Consider the following 23,196-nt stretch of genomic DNA (forward strand, 5'->3'; position numbering starts at 1 on the left):
CACATTTAGCGTAGAAACTGTCCAAGATTCTTTATCACTGTGGCCCCAGCAGATCACGCGCGGGACGAGTGTAATTGGAGACAAAAACTCTTCTAATATACTGTGTCTTTTTCTCACTTCAGGCATGTCCGTCACTTTTCTTCCTGATTCAACATGACAACAAGGACAACAACGCGTGGAGGAACATATCAAGCCCCTCCCAGGTGAGGAATATATAGTGTCCATTGACCTAAAACTTGGCTCAGACTTTCATCCTTCAGGAACTTATTTCACGCAACTCAGTGGGAGAGCAAGACAGCACTGTGGGTTTACAGCCTCTCCATGGCACTGCTTCGTGACTAGCATCGTACTCTAGTGTTAATCTAATATTTCAACCCAACAGTCAAGATGAGAACAATGCAATTTTAGATCAAGTTAGAGTAAAATGGGGAAAGAAACATGAGAAGTGAAATTTTAGGCGGACATTCTTCTCCAGCGGTACTGTACCCCCGAACCACAAATACTCCACAAAATCTAATTACCACTGGGAAAAAGGGTTGGCGGGAAATACCAAACTGAAAGCTATTGAATCCTCTTCTTTTCATCGCTGCACAGGTTGACTAGGAATTTGTTTATCCCTACTTTTTTTTTTTTTTTTACTTTTGCTATACTTTTCTCTGCCAAGATTGATGAATTCCCATTTTTCAACATAGAGCAAGTCGACTAAGAATCTCTCTCTCTCTCTCTCTCTCTCTCTCTCTCTCTCTCTCTCTCTCTCTCTCTCTCACACACACACACACACACACACACACACACACACACATTTTTTATATATTGCTCAAACTGACTAAAAGCCTGTTTTTCTTCATTATCTTTTTTACCACTTACCCTGTTTGATCATCCTCCTTTCAGCACTGCTCGAGTTGACTTAATACCTGCCTGTCTCTTTCTTTCCACTTTTTTTTAATCTCTTTTTTCCTTCCACCTACGTTCCCTACCCTCCACTTGGCAGCCGAAATAATCGCGTTGGTCAGTGAGTCTGCCTGCCCTCAGTTCGAACCCCGCGGCGCAGTAACAAAATCGTGCTGTACTCTTGCGGACACAATAGCGCCTTTTTTCTTTCTTTCTTTCTTTCTTTCTTTTTTAGCCTGATTACTCCTAGCCCTTGGGTGGGAAAGAGGCATAGGGAAGAACTTGAATTCTTTATTTATATGGTGTTTCGGGAGGCAAAGAATACAAGCTGTAATTTGTGTCTCTCTCAGCTGTCGCAATGGACCATCTAATCCCTCGCCCCTTTCTCCCTTTCTGCTCTGTTGATGGCCAAGCATAGTCAGACTGGAGGGTCGATTTGACAGGCAACCAAGGAGACGCGTTCCTGCCTCATAACTAAAGGCTCGTCAAAATTCATGAAACAACGATTTAGTATAAGTTTTGGTAATGGTCCAGTTCCAACAGGTGAAAACTAACTATAATATCGACCCACTTACGATAAATACTGGGACTGTGAGCAACGACTTTCGAAATCCAGTGATGCGAGCTTCGGAAACCCCACAGTGTTCTCAAAATATTATGTAAGAGTTTCATAATCATTCCCTGAGGAAGTGGTGCGATATTCTTGGTGTAAACTGTACATTCGCCAAAATCAGTACCCGAGCAGCCAAAACCCGTATTTCTTGGCACATAAATGGGAAACTTAGGAGCACTTCTTCCTGAGCGATGTACTGTATTGTGCTTATTACACCTTGATATTGGATCGTATTCTAAGTGGCTTTGGAGATGTGTAGCACCTCTTCTTTAGCGATTTATTTTGCCTATTGTACCTTAGCCTTCTCATGTGTGACACTGATAAAAATGTGTTAGTATTAAAACGAGAAAAATATACATAACCGGGGAATACTAAGATGCAGTAGACAAAATAAATCGCTTTAGAAGAGGTGCAACGAAGTCTCCCATACCATGTAGAACACGGTCTGTTGTATTCATGAGGATATTAACACTTTTGCCCCTTTGGCACTCTCTCTCTCTCTCTCTCTCTCTCTCTCTCTCTCTCTCTCTCGTCAGAACCCACTAGCTGTCACACGGTTCAGCAGTATCATCAAAAACTGTGACTCATAAGCCTTCATTTTAAACTAAGGTAAGACACTACTAGCTTTATTAAATCTATGTATTAAAAGCCTAATTAGTTTTAGCCCTAAATTCTTCCTTTAATACAACATCGTGACAGCCTTCACTAGTAAACAACCTACCTATACCCCCTACACACGCGTTAAGTCTTCCTTTTGCTTTTTTCCTTACAATTGCAAACATCAACTCGCCTAGTTCGAGAGAGGGGTTAACACACACACACACACACACACACACACACACACACACACACACACACACACACACTCACCATTCATTCACTGCCAAATACTCAGTCCCAAAGTTCACAGTACTCCCGATGCCTATTGCAAAAATCCCGAACTAAATATGATATACATTAGCCCATGACGACAGTAACAGACTCAGAGCCAATGAACGAGAGAGAGAGAGAGAGAGAGAGAGAAAGAGAGAGAGAGAGAGATGGGCCTCTTATGTAGCTTATCCTCTACTCTTAAGATCTTATTTTCGCTGGACAAGGCAGCTCCCTAGCACTTCTGCCTTACCAGTGTACTTATGATTATGGCATGTTCCTGTTCTCTTACTTATTTCAGTGCATTGTAATATAACAAAAAGATATGTACGGTGGATCGTAGAAGAATATAATAACCTGTAATGTGAAAAATAATTCGCTAGAGAAAAGGTGTTAAGAAATTTTTTGTCAGAAATAATACACCTGAATGTGTCCTCCTTTATGTCAACTAAAATAAGGGTGAATATGCCCTCTCCTGAGATATAGATAGTGCCTACAAATGTGAGTCAAATGTTCCATGGGTGTCGTATATTATGCAAAATAATTCGGTAGAGAAGAGGTGCTACGACATCAGTGCCTAAAAGCATACTGTTTAATGTGTCCTCTCTTGAATTACCGTCGGCGCCTACAAGGGAAGAGATAAATGTGGTGCGTGGGTGTGGTGTTACTTACCTGCTGCCGATGCTACGCCAGGAATGTGACGTGTTGGCTGCCTCGTCCCATCTACACTCCCAGCTTGATTATTTCACCACTTCTATTTCCGTAAGGACACGCAGCACCACCACCTCTACCACGAAGCAAAACTATAGCAATTCTTTATGATTTTCTACACACGTGGTAACCTGAGACACATTCTAAATGACTTTGGATATAAAAGCCTTCACACTGGGCAAGCACAGCACGCTATAGCACTTCAGAACCAGCAGGCAGGTTCCACAGCCTTCACACACTATACCACTGACGAAATCACACAAACAACTGCTTTAGATATGTCCCACAAAACCAAGATTATCACTCCCGACTCCCGAGGGTAATAAGACACCCTCTGGCCTCCACTGGCAGTTTCTTGAAGCGAACACAGCACAACAAAGGAGCTCCCAGGCCGAAGAAGTTGTGTCGCACTAGAGGAGAGCGATTGTACTGTACACTGAAGCTGGGGTCCCACACAAACTGGCAGGCCTCGCTGCACAACTGTTTTTAGCTTGGATACCAACCCAGAAGCACCAGAGTTGTGGCCACCCTGGCTTTCCTCGCTGTGGCAGCCAACAGGGCAACTCCAGTACCGTACGCTCCCCCACAAATACACCCTGCTATTTCAGTGTCATAACAGAACGCAGTTCCTAGCAACACACTCCCCACCAACATAAACTGCCAGTAAATCATATCAGAACCCAGTATTTTACGATCCACATCAACAAAATTCTTCACTACAACGTCATAACAGAACGTAGTTCCTAACACCTTGCTCCCACCGACACTAACTGTTGCTACAACAGCGTAGATCAACCAAGTACCTTTACTTGTATGGTCCCCACAAACAGTCATAGCAAAACACTGTACCTTACGCTCCCCATCAACAAAGCCTGCTAATTCAGCGTCAGAATAATACGTAGTTCCAAATAACACGTTTCCCACCAACACAGGTATCAACATCACAGAACGTAATTCCCAATGACACGTCCTCATCAACAGTACTAAAACATCAGAACGGATAACAATTCCTAACTGCACGTTAATGTTCCTATGAGTGCCACCATACAGTCCTTATTTTCATTCACCAAATTACCACCACTGACTAAATGACTTAGGCACTGAAACTGTACTTTCACCATAAACACATTTTCAGTATATTGGTAGAGTTCTTCCAATTCATCAATTCACTGCATTGTGAAATTAAGGCATACCGCCATACACTTTTGTACGTGATTCCCCTCCTTACACCACTATGCTTCATCACTGCCACTGCACCAAACTAACACAAATTTTATCCTAACAGCACGCCTCATACTGCCATGAAACAAAGGAAAGAGAATGGCAACAGACCTAATAATCCTTTCGAGACTTTTATTCAAGACAAGACCGACTGTGAGATCTAATTCTATGAGCTTAAGACCAGGAGGCAAAACAAAGAGGTTGAGTCTCATGCTTTCCTTTTTCGCCTGCTGTATGTTCATCATATGTATTTTTTTATTTATAAAAAGAGAAAGAACAAAGAGCTGGAAATCTGCAAATGGTTTTCTTTTCCAGAGAAAAATTTAAAAAAGAGAGCCAAACTCAAGATTCGTCTTTAACAAAATACTCGGGCACACGATCTTTAAAAGAGCTCAAGTGTAGCAGAGGGATACATGCATACATTGAAGATGTTTCCAGAATTTAGCAGTTGCATGCATAGAACGTTGTGAGTATAAGTTAAAAAAGAAAAAAGAAAAGTACGGAACGGAGTCGGCTAGTCTCTGGGATTTATTTATTTTTTTTTTAATTATATTAACCACGGAATACATTTTTCGAGCTAGAAGGGTTAGATACAGCCTATATTACCCTTTACTACTGCAGTGCTCTCATAAACGGAACGAAATAATCTGTTAACAGCAAGAAAAATATGGCAATAACCTACTCTTTGTCTTCCCCTGAATAACCAAGCTTTTCAGCCTCTCTCATGACCCCGCCAGGAAAGTAACCACAGAGTTGTATTGTAGGTTGCTTTCAAGATTTCGTAACACATGGACCATAGCGATTCATTCTCCATATTACACCTCACTATCTTTTTGTATGTTACTGAAGCAAAATAGGCCGATATCGAAATTGTATTGACAAGTGAAGAAGATGAAGAAGAGGAGGAGGAAGAGGAGGAAATGGAAGAATAAGAAGAGGAGGAGGAGGAGTAGATAGAGAAGGAACAAGATAAGAAGAACGCAAAGGTGTAATAAAAGAGCAAAAAGCGCTAAGAAAGAGGTGTTACGAATCAAATACGGACCAAAAACCCATCACAAAAATCCCAGCACTGTTTGTACCTGTCAGCAACTATGTACCTTGCTCAGCACCCTCCAGCAACCGACTATTACTGCTCAAGCCAACTTACCCTTATGCCCCAGTAAAAGTGATTAAAGGTGACAGGTATGAGGGAGAGAACGGAACCCCTAGCCCCTCCAAGCCAATCGTCACGATAGCACAACCTTGAATTATAGATGGAGGCGGAGAAGCTTGAAATATATCCCGAGCCAGCAAGAAATGTAGGGGTAAAAGATGAAGAGCCTCCTGTCACTTTCACTGCCGATAGACCAGACATCTTACACATTTATCTGAGCCACATTAGGAACCGATATTTTAGACATTTATATAACCTGTACAGATCTTTGGTAAATTCGTTAGCACAGCTAAGAATTGCGGTCACAAACAGGAAGGAGTGATAATAAAAATACTACACTGATTTGACCACTATCCCTAACCCCTTTCAGCCAAATTCAATCAGACAGGAGGGCCAGCTATGCAAGGAGACTCATTCTTACTTCAGCTAAAGCTCACTGAATTTCATGTTCACTGAATTTAATGCTCACAGACCGTCACAACTTAGCATTTAAGTTATAGGAGTGGCCCAGTTCCCTCCGGTGAAGACAAGTTGGCTATTGTTTGGGTACTGGCATGAATCCTCGACACCCAGCATTTTCGTCACGCACGTTAATCACAGAAAAAGGGGACATGGAGGGAAGAGGAAGGGGCGGAAGTACAGAAGAAAGGCAAAGTAAGAGGGAAGGAAGCAGCAGGAGAAAGACAAAGAGGGACAAGTGTGGAAGAAGTGAAATGGGAAGTCGGTGCCATTAAGGGTCTGGGAATAGGTTTTGACTCCGTGACCTAGCCTTAAGACTTCCCCATAACCCTTTTAGCATCGTTTACTGCCTTGTCAGCCACCTCACACCCAAAGAAACGTATTTTTATTTTCCCTCACGCGTTTATTTTTATGACCCTTATCTCCCTCCTCTCTGTCGGTCTGTCTGTCTGTCTGCATGGATGGATGAATGGATAGATGGTTTATTTCTATGCCGTTCCTCTCCACCCTTTCCATGCTCCCATATCTCTATCTCCCTTTCAGTACGATTTATTTATCTTTTTTCTCCTCTCTCTCTCTCTCTCTCTCTCTCTGATTACCTCCTGTCTCGTTAGTTTCACATAGCGAGTATTTTTACCGCTTCTTCCCACACTGACAGACAGACGAAGTAAGCAAATGAAAATGACTAGGTAGCAGAGGAGTTATATCTGATGTACAGCTGCAGACATAAATACCCATAGTCTCAGTCACGTTGTTGGTGTGGTGGTTGTGGTGGTGGTTGTGGTGGTGGTGGAGGTGGTGGTTCCAGGATCATCTGAAAAATACACCCCGTGGACCACAGGCTGAAACTGTCCTTCCTAATAATTCATCACTCTTATATCGGGGGAGAGGGCGGGAGGTGATGGTCGATTGTACAACCTGGCAGTGGAGTTTTCCAGTTATTTCAGTGCCACCACGTGAAGGCGCCCCTCTCTTGTACCCCCATATACTTCAGAACGATGAGAAACAGTGAACAATTACTTTAGAAACAGTCATAGATAGAAAGATAGGCAAATAGATAATAGACAAACTGATAGATAGATGCACCCCTGCAGGAGTCGGGAACAGAGGACTTCAGGAAACAGGTGTGTTGTATGTTTGCCAATTAGTGAATATAAATGTCACCTGAAGTTAAGGGTGTAATGAAAGTGTGAGAGAGAGAGAGAGAGAGAGAGAGAGAGGGAGAGAGAGAGAGAGAGAAACATATTTATGGCTAGATACGTAAGTGGTTAGATATCGTATCCACAGATAAAACGACCAATAAATAGATGATCAGACATAGACAGACAGACAGATAGATAGATAGATGGATGGTGTGTGTGTGTGTGTGTGTGTGTGTGTGTGTGTGTGTGTGTGTGTGTGTGTGTCTGTGTGTGTAACGTTCCCCTTTACTGTCATATCCCAAAATCGTGAATTTGTTCTCAGTGCCTAGTCTGTTATCTAACCCCATTCCCTCTCCGTACCTCCTCCCTTTGATCTGGGACTGACAGACACTGCAACTGTTTACACCACAAACTGCCTGCCTGCCAAGTCACGTCACAGAACGCACCCTCGCGCACTTCCTACTTCCTCTGTCGCACTCCATGTAGTTTTCCTTCACGCTCTCAAAGCACAGTTTCGGGAGATTTCCAAATAATCTAGCGCAGTCAATATTTACTCTATAGGCTGCAGTTTTTCGACGGATTTCACTTTTTCACCGTTTTGCTTTTGTACTGTGTGGGTTGATCTGATGTTGCCACTGATATTGGGTTGGGCGGGGATGTGTGCACAGATTATAAGGCATCCCATCTAGGTCGAAGGGAGAACGTTCTGTAGTCAGGGGCATACCAGTGTTAAGGTCAAAGTCATATTCTCGTCAGCATAGGAGACATATTATTCTACTATACTAATTTTACTCCAACTTGACCTAAAGCTGACATCTTTCCATCTTGAATGTTGATCTTCAGCATTAGATTAACAGTAAGATATGACGTGCTGGTCACGAAAAAGTATACGAGAAAGATGCACAGCCACAGCATTGTTTATTTCTGACGTGAAATAGATTGCAAAGGGACGAAAATCTAGGCCAGGAAAGGTGAAACTAGTATAGCACCTCTTCCTTAGTGCTCTACTTAGTATAATACACCTTAACATTCTCCTGTACGTTATTTATACGGTTTCACTATTAATATGGTTTGCATTAATAACACCCTAGTGGTGGAGGATGCAAACACAGCTCGGAGCAGTAGTGACCAATGAAGTAGCGAGAGAGAAAAAAAATAAAGATGCAACAGTGAGGCACTGAGACAGAAGTTGAAGGGAGCCAGTAAAAGGAGGAGAGTTAATGAGACGAAAAACTTTTGACTTCACCCTGTTGAGAAGAGCTGCATGTGGGGAGCCTTCCCACACATGAGAGCTGTAGGCTACGCTAGGGCGAATAATAAAACACCTATATCAAGTCAATAACTTGGCAGGGGTAAAGAAGGCCCCCCCTAGGGGAGGTACCCCCACTGCGTGGGGTGTCCAACAGGGGTTTCATCCTGCCTAAAATGTAGCCGGGGTGAACGTCTACCAGTATGTGAAATTTCGTGTTCCTTGGTTAAAAATCAAGACTATGCATATAGAGGCTTTAACCAGGACCCCTGGGGACCACATCCTCCAGTGGAGGGTGGCCTCTGGGGGTTTCACTCTACCCAAAACGTGGCCTCAGTAAACATCTACCATTGTGCAAAATTCAAATCATGTTATTAGTTACATGCAGCCGGGGTAAACCCCTACATATATGCAAAATTTCGTGTTCCTAGGTTAAAAGCCATGGCCGTGCATAATGTGTTTCCCGGGACCCCTTAGGTCCACCCCCTGCCTCGTGAGGGGCGGCTCTTCATGGTTCCTCCCCTCTCAAAATGTGATTGGGTTATCATCCATCACAGTGCAAAAGTTCTTGCTCTGTTAAAACTGGCCGTGCAGAAAGATTTCGTCTGAAACCTCCCGGGGGCGGTCCCTACCCCTATGGCGGGGGGAGAGCCATTGAAGGTCCTATCATGCTTATGACCTGGAGCGAATGAAGCTCTACCGTTGTGCAAAAGTTCGTGTACTTAAGGGAGGGGGGGGGGGAGATGGCCGTGCCTAACAATTGTGAGCGAGACACCCGAGGGCCGCAGTCCCCATGGATGCCGGCTCTCGGAGGGTCCAACACTGCCTGAAACCTGGCACGGGGGAAGGTCTACCACTGTAAGAAAATTCGATTCCTTACGCACCCATCCCATAAAGTCTGAATTTCATTCAAGAAAGTACTGAAACTCAGTGAGTGAGTAAGTGACACAGTTAGAGACAAGCACTATACAGTATCTCGCCTCTCCTATGGATGTAGGAAAAACCTTCTGCCATCTCTTGGATTCGAATGTGGCGCGTTAGCGCATGGCTTTCTCCGAACAATCGGAAAACTCCTTGTCCTGTATCATAATGAAGAAGAAAAAAAGAAAAATGTCCTATATGCTTCGACATCTCGCTGTTAGATACGTTATATAAGAAAGCGACCATTGGCGACTGCTTTTAAAAGCAGCGCAAATAAATAGGGATAAAGATAACAGACAGTACTTGGATGAAGACTAGCCACTTCTGCTTGTAAACAACTCAGCCGCACAGGCACAACAACAATTTGCTTATGTCTGGTTAAACCCAGAAGTCAAGAATCCTTTTTGAATCTGGCAGCTATTATTTATACTCTTATATTTGGTAAGTATGTCACTCGCTGAGAAGCTTTGGGCCCAGAAGGGTACGTGTAAAGTATTTAATGAGGATAAAGTTTGACAGGACTTACCTTGACAGGTAAGTTACGAAAGTTCTAGAGGCCGAGAAGGGAAGCATTCTTTGACAAAGAGTAGTGCTCAGGACTGTTGCTAAAGACCAGTATGGTCTCTGGAAGTAAGTAACCCACGAGGAAGATGGTGGTTAGACATTGTGTGAAAAAGATTTGCATGGAGGAACAGTCGATCCTTCGATAGAGTAATGTGAGTATTATATAGAACCAAGAAGAAAGTAAGAGGAAGATCGTTGGAATACTCGGGTGAGAGTATCTGAGAAGTAAAGATCAGGGCAGAGATGGAGGGTCAAGGATTTAAGAACAAAGGGAAGTGGTAGGATGCTGGTATAGATAGGAAGTTCCTGGTAGGGGTATGGAAGTGAGGAGGTGGCTGAGGGGAGAAGAATTAGGGCATAAGCAAAAACTGAGAGTTTGTGCCAATACAAATACCACTCCTGGAGGAACTGGGCTAAGCTCAGTAAAGAAAAGAAAAGGTATTATTTTTGCTCAAAGGCCAAATCTTCTTTTAGTAATCTTTAAGAGACAGCACCACCTTCTTTTGCAGTTTTCTTCTGTTTTTATTCTTCAAGTATTTTCTGAGTGTATTTTCAAGCCTTTGTTTTTTCTTTAAAAAATGGAAGAAAGTGTTTAAAAAGTGGTCTTTGTTTACAGTCCCTAACAGCACAGACGACATATGGACGCCATCTTGTGGTGCGTGAAGACAGACAAATGCCTTCTTAAAATGCCTTTTTTTTTTTTCTTTTTTTTTTTTTATATAACTAAAATACCCTTATCACCAAGAGTTTATCTAAACCTAGCCTAAATTTTCATAACAACCTTATTTACACAGATCAAACCTAATCTGTTGTATGCTATCCTAACCAAACTTATTCTAACCTATCTCTTATGTAATTTTACTTTTCTTGTTTATTGATGGATCCTTTTCATGCTCATAAATGCACTTCTGTACACCTTTCCAAATCAGTTAGGAAGTTTGAAGGTCAGTAAACATTTTTGTTAATTTTTAAGAGGTGATCCTGTATCTCCTCAAAGATTACAGAAGATTTCAGAAGTAAGAATTTGCTGTTTCATTATGCAGGTTTCAGAATGAAACAAAAACTGATGGGTTGGTATCTACCTCAAAATCCTTTGCTTTTTCACCCAACATTTCCTCCTTGGGGGCACCCTGAAGAAGAGCCTATGAGCCATCTCACAACACTACCCAGCTATTTAAATAGTGATTGGAGGTAGTAATCCAAGAAAGAAAACTGAGGAAAGGGTGCATTTCTTTTTGTCCTCTGTTAAACTGCCTCACAAGGTGTAACGGTCTTCCTTCATGGTCATCTAGAAAGTGGCAAACCATTCGGTGTCCATTCTGGAAAATTAGCTGTGTATAGTACATTAGTACACCTTACGGCTGTTATATACAGTGTACTGTATGGTTTTGTATTAGTTGTTAATCTTACCTATTATAAGTATATATTGGAGTATGGGCAACAGTATGCTGATACAGTGTTAATAGTTCCTTTGTCTCTTAGGATAAGATGTCTGGCCTGAGTATCCCCATTCATCCAAGCACTCAGAACCCAACTTTAGCATGGGAGCAGATAAGACTTTCCCAGCGTATAATGAAGCTCAACGTCAAGACCCCCACCACACCACCTCAGGAAACAATGGTATATTGCAGTACTTAGCATGGCATTGTTCTCCTACTAATGGTGCATTTATCTGGAGTAAAGATGTGAAAAAGTTACTACATGACAGTATTGTGATACCAACTCGAATGTATGGAAGTGAAGCTTGGACGTTGTTGGAAGGACACAAGTCAAGAGTGAGAGCAGTGGAAATGAGTTATTTAAGAGGAGCCTGTGGAGTCACATGGAAAGACAGGCTGATGAATGAGGATATAAAGGAGCGTTGTGGTGTGGATGTCGATGTGATAGGAAGCGTTATGAGGAACACACTGAGGTGGTTTGGCCATGTGGAGAGGATGGAGGGTGAAAGACTGACGAAGAGAGTGTATGTGAGTGAGGTGGAGGGGGGAAGAGGGAGGGGGAGGCCGAGGATGAGATGGAGGAATGGGGTGGAGAGGTGTATGAGAGAGTGGGGTGTGAGTTGGGAGCAGGGCAGTGAAATGGCGGGGGACAGGGCGACTTGGAGGCGATTTGTTTGTGGCCACCCCAAACGGGATTGAGGCGTCTGGCAATAGATAGATAGATAGAAAGATGTGGTAAGGCTTCAACAGTTACAGCCAGTTTTATCTTCAGAATAGACTCTGACACACACACATACTGTATAGCCATTCCACCACTCCAGCTTGCATATGAGTTCATCTCATTACAGACACCCCTTCTTCATTTGTGCTTTGCCAGCATTGGGAAGGGCTTAGTTGTGGTTACCACTTTCCCTGTAAGGAGCAGTCTGGTCTTGTCATAGACCTCATATGAACTATTACCATTTTCAGTGTAGCAAAATGTTGATACACTGAATAAGTGGCGAACAGGATTCTGGTTAGCACAGTTGAGAGGACTTTGGAATGTACAATAATCAGTTTGTGTCAATTGTCCATACACAAGTTAGGTCTGTCTATCTACCTATTGCCAGATGCCTTAATCTCATAAAGGGGTGGCCAGAAACAAATCACCTCCACATCGTCGTGTCCCCTGCCATTTCCTTGCCCCGCTTCCAGCTCGTGAATTAGGTCATACCTATAAAAAATATCAGTTTTTTCCTTTTTCCTTTTTTGCTCTTATTGTTATTAATACAGTATCTTGTAAAATCTGAGCACTGTATATTTTGGGGCATCAGCCTTCATTTTCATGAAATACAGTATATTATTGTCATCTGAAACATTTCGTGTCCTCTTGGGAGCCCTTCTGACAGGGTATGCTCAGAACATTTCCAGACGACGGTACATAATAATTTATAATATCATCACATTCTACTCTCGTTGTCATGGTCATCACACCACTTCTACCTTCTCACCCATTTACAAGCTACAGTATTCCACTTTTATGCTGCTGATAGTAGTAGTAGAGGAGTAACCCATGTCTGCCTCTCGTAGCAGGCCCATAAACCGTGGGCAAGCAATTGCCCCTGTAGGGCCATCCCATGCAATGAACTGATATTCCCTCGCGGTAGACAGTGACTTGCCACAGTACGGCACAAGGAATAGTGTGGAGGTTTGGTACCTGGATGGTCACTGCCTTTGCATCTCCCCACTCAGTTAACTGGGGCACCATAGTGTCATTTGGTTAAATGGTTACCACCCAGTGCTGTAAATGGTTTCTTGGGATACAGAAGACCATTAAATTTGTCTCCCATCATAGAGTCACTTGAGGAAGAAGTAGGCAGCACAACATCAAGTGAGTGGATGAATGTCATCACCACATACCAGTATCATACCACTGGTACTGTACTGTACATCAGTCATCTCCAATGCTATTCGGAATTTCAGTCATCTTTCATTTTTGGCACCAGGTGCTGGAGAGGGGTGCCTGGCACTGACATAGCAGGACAGCTCTGCTGCCAGCCAGTGCGAACACCCCTTATATCCTTCCCTATCCCCTGAAAAGGGGATGGTGGACTGGAGAAGGGAGAAAACTTAAGCCTGCAGTTGACTGGGTTCATGTTGAGATGAACCTGGGGTTACAACTGCTGTTATTAGTGGCACTTTTTTTTTTGTTTAATGTTCATTTCAGAATACAGTATTTATCTTTAATCCACCTATGGCACCACATCTCTCCTAAATCTTATTCTACAGTATCAAAGTTCTCATATATGATTTTAATGCTTGTGCCATCTTTCCTGCTGATGGTTCCAGACTTATTGAACTGTAGGGGTTAAATATAGCCTTAATTAACGTCTTCAGTACTACAAATTCTTATATTAAATAAAATTGTCAGAAGGTAGCAAATAAGTACTGGTATGTCATCATATTGAAGTCAGGTTTCATGTATGCATGACAGTTAAGGAAGTAACAAACCTGTACATCTTTGCCATGTCCTCTTTACCTCTAAGCAGATCATCCTGCCCTTCAGAATACAGTACAGTGCTGCCATGTTTTCCAGTCGCTTGTCTTCCGTAAAGTGATCTTTGTGTAATCTGACATTCCATTTTGTCAGTTTTGTACAGCATATCAAAAACCATCAGGAACTCAGATCCAAACAACTTATCATCATCATCATCATCATTATAGCCCTAATTCCAGTCAAAAATTGAGTGGTTTGGATACAGGAGTAGGAAGGGGCAGGCTTAAAAGTAGGGATTATGATTATTTTGCAGAAGAGGATGGAGATACCCAGTTTAACCCACTCTCCCTGTGGAGTTATTCTTCATCTGAACTCACTTGTGTAGCATTAGCCAGAATGAAATATAAAGGATATTTGAGGATCGAGAAGGTTAACCACAGAAGTTAGTTACCCATGCTTTAGAAGTGTTCCTAATGCCAAAATGAGAGCATCCACACTATTTGTGCTTTAGATTTTTTTTTTTTTTTTTACCCCCCAGGTGCATTTTATACCATGTTTTGAAACAGACTTTTTGCTATAAGCCTAGCATAAGGTTCTTGATTTTTGCAGGTACGGTTTGTGTGTATGAGTGACACACACTGCCTCACATCACACCTCCAGTTTGAAATTCCCGATGGTGATGTTTTTATTCATGCTGGTGACTTTACAAGATGTGGCAGTGCAGCTGAAGTAGAAGAGTTCAACAGCTGGATAGGTTGGTTACAGTAGGCTATAGGCATTCCTCGCTGTAAATCAGGGAAGTGTTTGAAAGTATCATAATTTTTTCCAGACAGTTTTTATTGTAAATTGAGGGTAACAGGCAAGTTGGACTCATTGGTAACATTTGAGCTTTAATATGTATCTTTTCTATAATTTATGGTGGACTTAATAGCAGATTAGGCCATGAAATAAAGTGACATGTAATAGAAGCTCACAACACCATGAAACAGTGTTGGGGTTGAGTAGGTCAGTGTCAGTAACTGTAGGATTGGTGAACAGTATTGGTCTGAAAGGTTGGTATTGACTGATTACATGGTGGATGTTAACGGCTGGAGATGTGCATATGTGTCAGCAGCTGGAGAGCTTGGCACTGTTCTGTAGTAACTGATTTATACAGATGATTTTTTCCCCGGCAGCTGCATGATATTGTTGGGGAAAAGAAGTCTCATACTGTCACTGAATTTCCCTCCTGAAAAATGTGATTCTGTGGCTTGCTACCAAACTGTAGCCACATTTCATTCTAGCATTCCCAGGTTTGATTAGCCAGCCATCAGATACTTGTCATCATCATCATCATCATCCAGACCACAAAATTCTGGCTTCACATCACAGGCACACCTTCCATGCATATGAATTCTATCATGGTACTTGAAGCTCACTCATATGATTTCAGAAGTGGACTCCCAAGGGAGATGTTATATGCAGATAGGGCTGGTAGCCATATTGTCAATGCAGGAGGGTGACCATGTGCAGTTTCCCTCAAGGGTGTGGGAAGTAACCTCATCTTCTGCAGTGTTTGTGATAAGTGGATGCATAGGAGATGTAGAATGTAGGGGAGAGCATGCAGAGGCAGATAGGTGGAAAAGGATTGGCTTTCCTGGAGTCTTTTGAGTGTGTGGAGTTTTGTTATATGCTGGGGGTGGGGCTGGATCTAGCTCAGTGGCTAGAGTAAGGAGTGGTTGGAAGAAGTTCAGGGAGCTGTACCCTGACATTGAGAGGGCTCTCCCTCATGTGCAGCATATATTAGGAGTGAAATGCTGAACAGTACTGAGACTTAGGCAGTAAAGGAAGGGGATAATTGTGGGCACATATCTACAGAGATGATAATGTCTAGATGGATGTTAAGTGCCTCCTTGAATGACAGACTTTGGGGAGTGCATCATGAATGAATGTACTGTATTAGTATTGTGATAAGATGGGGTAGATCAAGATGGCTTGGGCATGTGGAGAGGATGGAGAGTAGGGCTGCGAGAGGCAGACTGAAAAAAACTGAGATAACATTGTGGAGTGTTACTTGAGGAATAAAGGTTAGAATAGAGAGGCTGCTAGAGATTGAGCAGTGTGAAGAGCTGTCACTAGGTGATGAAGGTTGATGCATGCAAACATTTTTGAGTCTTTATAATTAAATGGAGCAAAGTGAACTACAGTAAATGCCATGAAGCCCACCAAACTATCATCGACTATAATGAATAGTGGTCAGTAAACGGGGTGTAGTGGGTCACAGTACATGTTTCCTACCTGTTATACTCCAACCTGGCCTAAAATTGTCCTCTCCTCATCGTGTTTGCTGAGTTGTAATAATGGGCTACTTAATAGTAATACCGTACTAGTCGTGAAGAAGTCCTATGACAATGATATGAAGTAAGTTGCAAAAAGGCAAAATCATGAGCCAAGTCAGTGCTGCACGCAAAAGAGGAGTTAGTATTAACTCCATCTTGTTTTGTGTTTTGAAAGATGGGCACATAAGAGATCTACTACAGTATCCATTTCAGAGCCCATGAGGCATCGTTTTTCGCAAATATGTTCTAAACAAACAGTTGGATCAATATGACATTTTGGCACAGCTTGTTTGACACCGTCCCCTAATTTATGGCTTTACAGTGCATTGCCATGTATGTTTCATTAAAGAGTTTACTCTTGGCTTTGAAGGCGAAGCTGGCAAGAGCCGAGTAGACATTCGGACAGGGGAAGGTTTTACGTGACGTATTTGTGACGTGTATCGCTCCACCACCTCTCCCTCCACTCCCGTCTTCCCCTGTCCGGATGTCTACTCGGCTCTTGCCAGCTTCGCCTTCAAAGCCAAGAGTAAACTCCTTAATGAAACACACTTGGCAATGCACTGTAGTGCCATAAATTAGGGGACGGGGTCAAACAAGCTGTGCCAAAATGTCATATTGATCCAACTGTTTGTTTAGAACATATTTACGAAAACGATGCCTCATAGGGTCTGAAATGGATAGTAGTTGTGTGTAATACCGTAAACTCTCAATTATCTGTCATCGTAATATCTGGCACTGCTGGCTCGGCTCTATTAAAGGAATATCCGGCGCCAAAGTGGAAGATAACCAGTGGTTCTGTGCAATATCCAGCGTCGAGGTGTATCAGCCGACTCATAAAAGGTAGCCAACCAGTGCAGTATTACTGTATTTTATCATTATTGTATTTTGTGCATAATTTTCATCATTTACTCATGAGAAAGTTTTTAGGAGAGAGGGTTGAGACGGACAATAATGCAATATCCGACTTGACACCAAATATTGAACTGATGGGAGGGTACTATGTAATATCTGATACAGGGCTTGGCTGAAATACATTGGACAAATGAGAGTTTACTGTATAACCAATTATGAGTATGCTGTATGCAAGGTCAATTGTGTAGTCCAGTAAAGGATGAAAAAAAATTGCTGTTGGAGATATGGCTTTTGAGTTTGTTCAAGCCTTTTGCAATTTGTAGGATATATTTAACAAGAAGGATGGTGCAGAAGTTAACTCACTAGTGCAAACCAGATATAATTGGAAGAGTTTCAAGAACTAGTGCTCCAGATCTTGAAAGGGACTCTCTTTCAAGTATAAATGGGAGCTGTGTGCTCCATGTATGCAGAATTAGGTGCTCTGTGGACGGGAAACATGGGTAGTAATGGAGAAATATGTGTGAAGATATGAGCATACCAAAATGATAGATGTGGAATGCCTTGCTGAGGATCAGGACAGTGTGCACAGATTAAAAAAAGGAAGCTATTTCAGTGAGCATGTTAGTGTACAGGTAGACTGAAATGATGTGGACATATGGTGAGAGTGTGGGAGAGTAACTGGTTGAAGTATTGTATAAATTTGAACATGGAAGGGACAGTTGCTGGCAGACAAGTGAAAACATGGCATGAAGTTCTTAGAAGGAATATCAGGGTTTGAGGACTCAGCCAGAATGCTGCAGGAAACTGTAGGAGCTTGAAGAGGAGCCATCAGATGAAATAGATTTAAGAGTACAAGCATGAAATACTGCCTTTCAAAATATGTGTTATTTTCATTTGCTGGGTAATTCATAATCCCTTCACTTATCTGCTATGGTTGTAGGAGACTTAATGGTTGACAGCATAGTCAGATTTTCTCAGGTGAATCTGTGACTTTCTAAAAAAAAATTAAGATTATTTTTTTTTTTTGATAAACCCTGTTTATATTTGCACACACATTGTTAATACAAATTTTAGTGAGTGTCTTCCATTAAGATTGTGTTGACATGTGCATAAAATAGTTGAATGTCAGTAGTGGCACAAGGAAAGACTGCAGCTGAGCTACCGGTATTGTAGTACACAAGATGAATAGGATTTATGAAGATTCTTTTGACAAGCTGAAGGAAATTATGATGATAATTTTGTTATGATAGAAAAGAAAAAAAAAAAAAACACGGACTATAATGATTGCACCTAGTTTGACTCCCAGTGCCAACACTATTTGTGTATTAACTGGTATTTCTACTGTTACATCATATTCTTTTTATGATGAAATATATTTTAAAGGAAATATAATTTGTAAATTATATGTTTCAGGGTCACTTCCCCACAAGCACAAAATAGTCATAGCAGGCAACCATGAACTCAGTTTTGACCCCAAGTTCACAGGAGGATCATCCATTCGACAGCAGCACAAGACAGCACACACAGGTATTATAATGTTGGGATGGAGCAAAGTAAAATGAAAACAAACTGAACTAAGACATAAAAATGTTTGTAAATGAAGGATGCTTTTTATGCTGTGAGATTGCCGCTTGATTTGAAATTAATGTTTTTCCCATAAGTGTTTGACAACTTATTCCATAATATGCCACTGATGTAAAAGACTTTAAATGATAAGGTTGAGTTTCAGAATCTGCTTTTCTCTTATTTATCATTCTGCGTTAACCCTTCTTTATCAGACTGAGATGCAAGTCTCACCTGCATATCACCCTTCAGTGCAGTATGTATTTGTACAGAAGTCACGAGCAATTAATAAGATTGCCATTGTTTGGCAGTTAGATATAACTCATTGACCTCTTCCTTACAGAATGCCTTCCATAAAGTGAATGAAATAGTCTGGAGGTAGAAGTAACAAACCAGTCGATTTCACTCTATCCAAGGGCTTAAACTGCCCTCCATAGTTTATCATTCCTTGAACTAATGACTTTTACTTCGTCACATGCAATATGCTTGACATTTTAATAATATGGCCCTATTTTCTGTTTTGTTTTATGATACATTTGTGTTGCGAGGAGACTTCCTGTGTGGTTACTTATTTTCGATTTTGGGGAGAAATAAACATATTGCATTATATCACTGTCATACAAGTTAGAATATATTTTTTAAATATTTAAAATATTTTTAATCTTTCCTCAAGGTGATGGCCTTATTAATGAGATTCCTGACTTGGGGATGGAGAGAGAGGAGCTGAAGGCAGCTGTTGCCAAGCAAGACACTGTAGAACTAATCACCAATGCAAAATACTTGCAGGATGAGCCTTTCACTTTATATGGCATCAGACTGTATGGTACACCATGGTAAGATATGGAACCAAAATCACTTATTATCCTGCATTTCGTCATTTTGCCAAGGCTTCAGCAGATTGATTTATGGGAGGTGGATGCTGATAAGCTTTGCACGTTGTGGATACACTTAGTGCTGGTGGGGGAAGAGCAGGTAGCTGAGTTATGGGAATTGAAAGTGGTTGGAAGAAGTATAAAGAGCTGCTGCCCCTTCTGACAAGAGACTGTACTTACATATGAGAGAGAAAATTTATACATAATCTTTGTAAAGTGTGGTACTGTATGATAAGATGGGCAGTGAAAGAGAAAAATAATTGCAAATTTGGGTTTGGTGAAATGAGAATGATGAGATGGATGTGCAGTGCCACACTGAGGGATAGAACAACCTTTGCAGATTCAAGAGGACTGGGCAGTGAGAATGTTATTGAGGTAATATATGTGGGTGGAATGGTGTGGTTTGGACCCATGGAGAGAATTTGTGAGAGTAACTGGGTGAGTGCTGTACAGACCTAATTGTAGAAAGGAGCACTCCTGGGAGACCAAGAACATGGGATGTGGTTCTGAGAAGGGACCTCGGGGTTTGGGGACTGGACTTAAATGCTCCAGGAGTCTGTGCAGTTTAATTGTCCTTATTAATGCATATATTTATGAACTCCGCAGCAATGATGTGAGCCTCCTCCTGACTTATTAGGCTTTGCTTGTCAATACTAGACTGACTAGAAGCCATTACTTTGACTGTTTATCAAAAACACATGTATGTTGGCATCAGATGTCCCAGTACTGTCAACAGCCCTCCTATAAGGCATTCCGCCTTTTTGTTCCTGACCCTTCTTCATATCCTGTTATTTTGGTATCTGTAATGATTGCTGCTGCTCTTTCTCATGATGGTAGCGGTGAGCACTGTTTGAGCAACTCATGAGGCTCAGGGGAGAATTGAAAAGACTGAAGAGGGGTTCTGTACTGAGCTGTTATTATTCAGGACAATGATGGTATCTCATACGAAGCTTTTTTTTTTTTTTAATACTGTGTTTGGTTATCAGATGTAAATAGCCAAGACGGGAGTTATTGCTCATTGGTGCTCACCCTTCCTGTTTCTTTTTTTTTTTTTTTTTCTTTTTTTTTTAGCAGTTAACACTTATACCTTATTTGAGAGGAGCATGTGGAGTCACATGGAGGGACAGACTGACAAATGAGGAAATGAAGGAGCGTTGTGGTGTGGATGTGGATGTGATAGAAAGCGTTAAGAAAAATACACTGAGGTGGTGTGGCCGTATGGAGAGGATGGAGAGCGAGAGACTGGCGAGGAGAGTGTATGTGTGAGGTGGAGGGAAGGAGAGGGAGGGGGAGGCCAAGGATGAGATGGAGTGATGGAGTGGAGAGGTATATGAGTGGGTGGAGTGTGAGCTGGGAACAGGGCAATGAAATAGTGGGGGACAGAGCGACATGGAGGCGATTTGCTTGTGGCCACCCCTTACGGGATTAAGGCGTCTGGCAATAGATAGATAGATAGAACTTCAGATTGGATAGCTGCTTGTATACACAAATATTTCCAGAAGCTTTTTTATTTTTCATGATTTCAGGGAGTACAGTAAGGAAAGGTGTGACAGCATAGGTGAGTGACGTGGTCAGTTCCAGAGTATGGTATCACAGTTCAAGCTGACCATGATGTCATTCCATGTTCATTGTGTGTTTTGTGTCTGTTTGATGTGTCTATATTATTGTGTTAAGTGTGTCTGCAATATATGTTTGTGTGTGTGTGTGTGTGTGTGTGTGTGTGTGTGTGTGTGTGTGTGTGTGTGTGTGTGTGCTCGCGCGCGCGCGCACAGTACAGTACAGTACAGTACATTGTTATAGCATTTGTGTTTTGCAAGATGCTAAGGATACTTTTTAGTAGAAGTATAGGGATAAGAAGGGTGAATTTGGCCAAGTGGCCAGAAGCAGTTGAAACCTTTATACTAATTTTCCTCATGGGTATAATGTGGTTTTTATAACACAGCCTCCTGGCAGAATCTTTAGCCACTTTACTGGAGGTTTTGCTGTATTTTATAGGAGCAATGGACATTCATATTCTTATATGATTAGGCAGACAAACGAGTCATTAGTAATGTGAATGTTTTATCAGGCAACCAGAATTCTGCAACTGGGCATTCAACCTTCCCCGAGGGCATCCATGTCTGGAAAAGTGGGATGCAATACCGGATGATACTGACATTCTTATCACACACACACCACCCATTGGCCACGGGGACCTGTGTTGTACTGGAGTGAGGGCAGGATGTGTGGAGCTCCTGTCCACAGTACAGGACAGAGTCAAACCCAAGTACCATGTTTTTGGACATATACATGAAGGTATTGTCTTTGATAATTTTCTTGTTATCTTTACAGATACAGTACTGAAATCACCAGTACCTCTGTAATATGTAATACTGGTATATTTTCTGTACGTGCCTACTGTTGTCTGACGTCAAATGCAGGATGATACGGTCTCATTAATTTACACCCACACGATATATTATTTATGCTGTGCTATATCAAGATGGAGCTTTCACCATGAGATTTTTCCTGTTTAATTACATGTTGCTAATGTATCTACCCCAAATATCAGCTGATTTCTGAATGCTGTTTTCCTCATATGCACACCTGTCGCAATCTGTTTACAGTTGGATGTCTGTATTCTGCTTGGCTGATTAAAAATTGGGACTAGAATGTGTCAGTGATGTGATTAGAAGGGGTAGGTTGAGATGGTTTGGGTATGTGGAGAGGATGGAGGTTGATAACTGGTGCAGAGGCTGAGATTTGTGAATGTTAAGGGTGCAGTTGAGAGAAATAAACAAAAAAAAAAAGACTTGGGATGGGGTTATACAGTGTGGCATCAGAGATAAGGGGCTGAACAGAGAAGTTGCAGAGATCAAGCAGCATGGAAAGCTGCCAAAAGGTGACCAAGGCTGACACTTACAAGCATGTCACAACAGGAAAACAATGTAGGGTGTTATGGTACTGTGTTTTTGCAGGGTGTGTTGTTTTTCTTATGTTGATTTTGATGAGACCATGTTTTTGCAGGCTATGGTGTAACAACTGATGGTAAGATTATATTCATCAATGCCTCCACTTGCAACATCAACTACGTCCCTGTCAATCCACCTGTTGTGTTTGATGTGCCTCTTCCCCCAGGATTCTCAAAATGACTGTCACAGTAAGGTAGAGTATAACAAACTTTCCATTGTCGTGTATTATATGTCCACAAGCTTCAGTCATTCTCTTGATGTACTGTTCTTCAATGTACAGTCACTTAACTTCATTATTAATGACACAGTTAACTGACCTGTGCAGTGTTACCATGTTACTACCGTTACCATCACCAGGACCCACGCCATCACTACTACCACCATCACCATTACAGTGACTGGCACAAACATAACCACAACTACCAAATTACTACCAAATTCAGTGATGCCAAGGATAGAAAGGCTGTTAACACCATCAATGTTACCATCATAAATACCAGTACTACCACCACCATCCTTGCCGTCACAACCACGAAATGCAAATGGGTGTCATCTGATGATTGGAAATGATAGAACACCATTCCTCCGTAGTCAAGGTCACTTTCACCTCTACTACTGTTACTATCACTGCAGCTGCCATACCATCATCACCACAGCCACCACCATCATAATCACCACTACCCTCTTTAATCATAATCACTATCACCATCACAGTTATCACTGTTACCATCAGCATCACCACATCCATCATCATTATGAACACCACATGCAAATGATTATCAGGTAATAACTATATGAGCATATAGTGCAACTTCCTGACCAATGGTTATGGAAGGGTGAGAAGCTGTCAGACCGAAAGATTGATAAATGGAAACAGATACATTAAAACCTCATTTTAACATACTAATAGGGGCCTAAGCCATTCCGAAAA

The 23,196-nt window shown here is 41.8% G+C and overlaps 1 protein-coding gene across 1 annotated transcript; it reads left to right on the forward strand.

Moving 5' to 3' along the window:
* Positions 1-9,599: 9,599 nt before the first annotated feature.
* On the forward strand, positions 9,600-22,445 carry LOC145398301 (metallophosphoesterase domain-containing protein 1). Its single transcript, XM_080271189.1, has 7 exons — positions 9,600-9,671; positions 11,277-11,414; positions 14,319-14,463; positions 18,293-18,406; positions 19,116-19,275; positions 21,383-21,609; positions 22,321-22,445. The coding sequence occupies exons 2-7, from the start codon at positions 11,283-11,285 to the stop codon at positions 22,443-22,445; spliced, it is 903 nt and encodes a 300-aa protein (XP_080127315.1). The 5' UTR covers positions 9,600-9,671; positions 11,277-11,282.
* Positions 22,446-23,196: the final 751 nt, after the last annotated feature.

The sequence above is a fragment of the Coenobita brevimanus genome, chromosome 45 (genome assembly GCF_032717465.1).
Source record: "Coenobita brevimanus isolate Jiangsu-jjx chromosome 45, ASM3271746v2, whole genome shotgun sequence".
Taxonomy (NCBI): Eukaryota; Metazoa; Arthropoda; class Malacostraca; order Decapoda; family Coenobitidae; genus Coenobita; species Coenobita brevimanus.

Bases quoted from the DNA above. Each gene is read 5' to 3' on its own strand.
- LOC145398301 (XM_080271189.1), top strand. From the start codon at position 11,283: ATGTCTGGCCTGAGTATCCCCATTCATCCAAGCACTCAGAACCCAACT. The intron at 11,415-14,318 runs GTATATTGCAGT...TGATTTTTGCAG, and splicing joins CACCACCTCAGGAAACAATG to GTACGGTTTGTGTGTATGAG. The intron at 14,464-18,292 runs GTTGGTTACAGT...TATATGTTTCAG, and splicing joins AGAGTTCAACAGCTGGATAG to GGTCACTTCCCCACAAGCAC.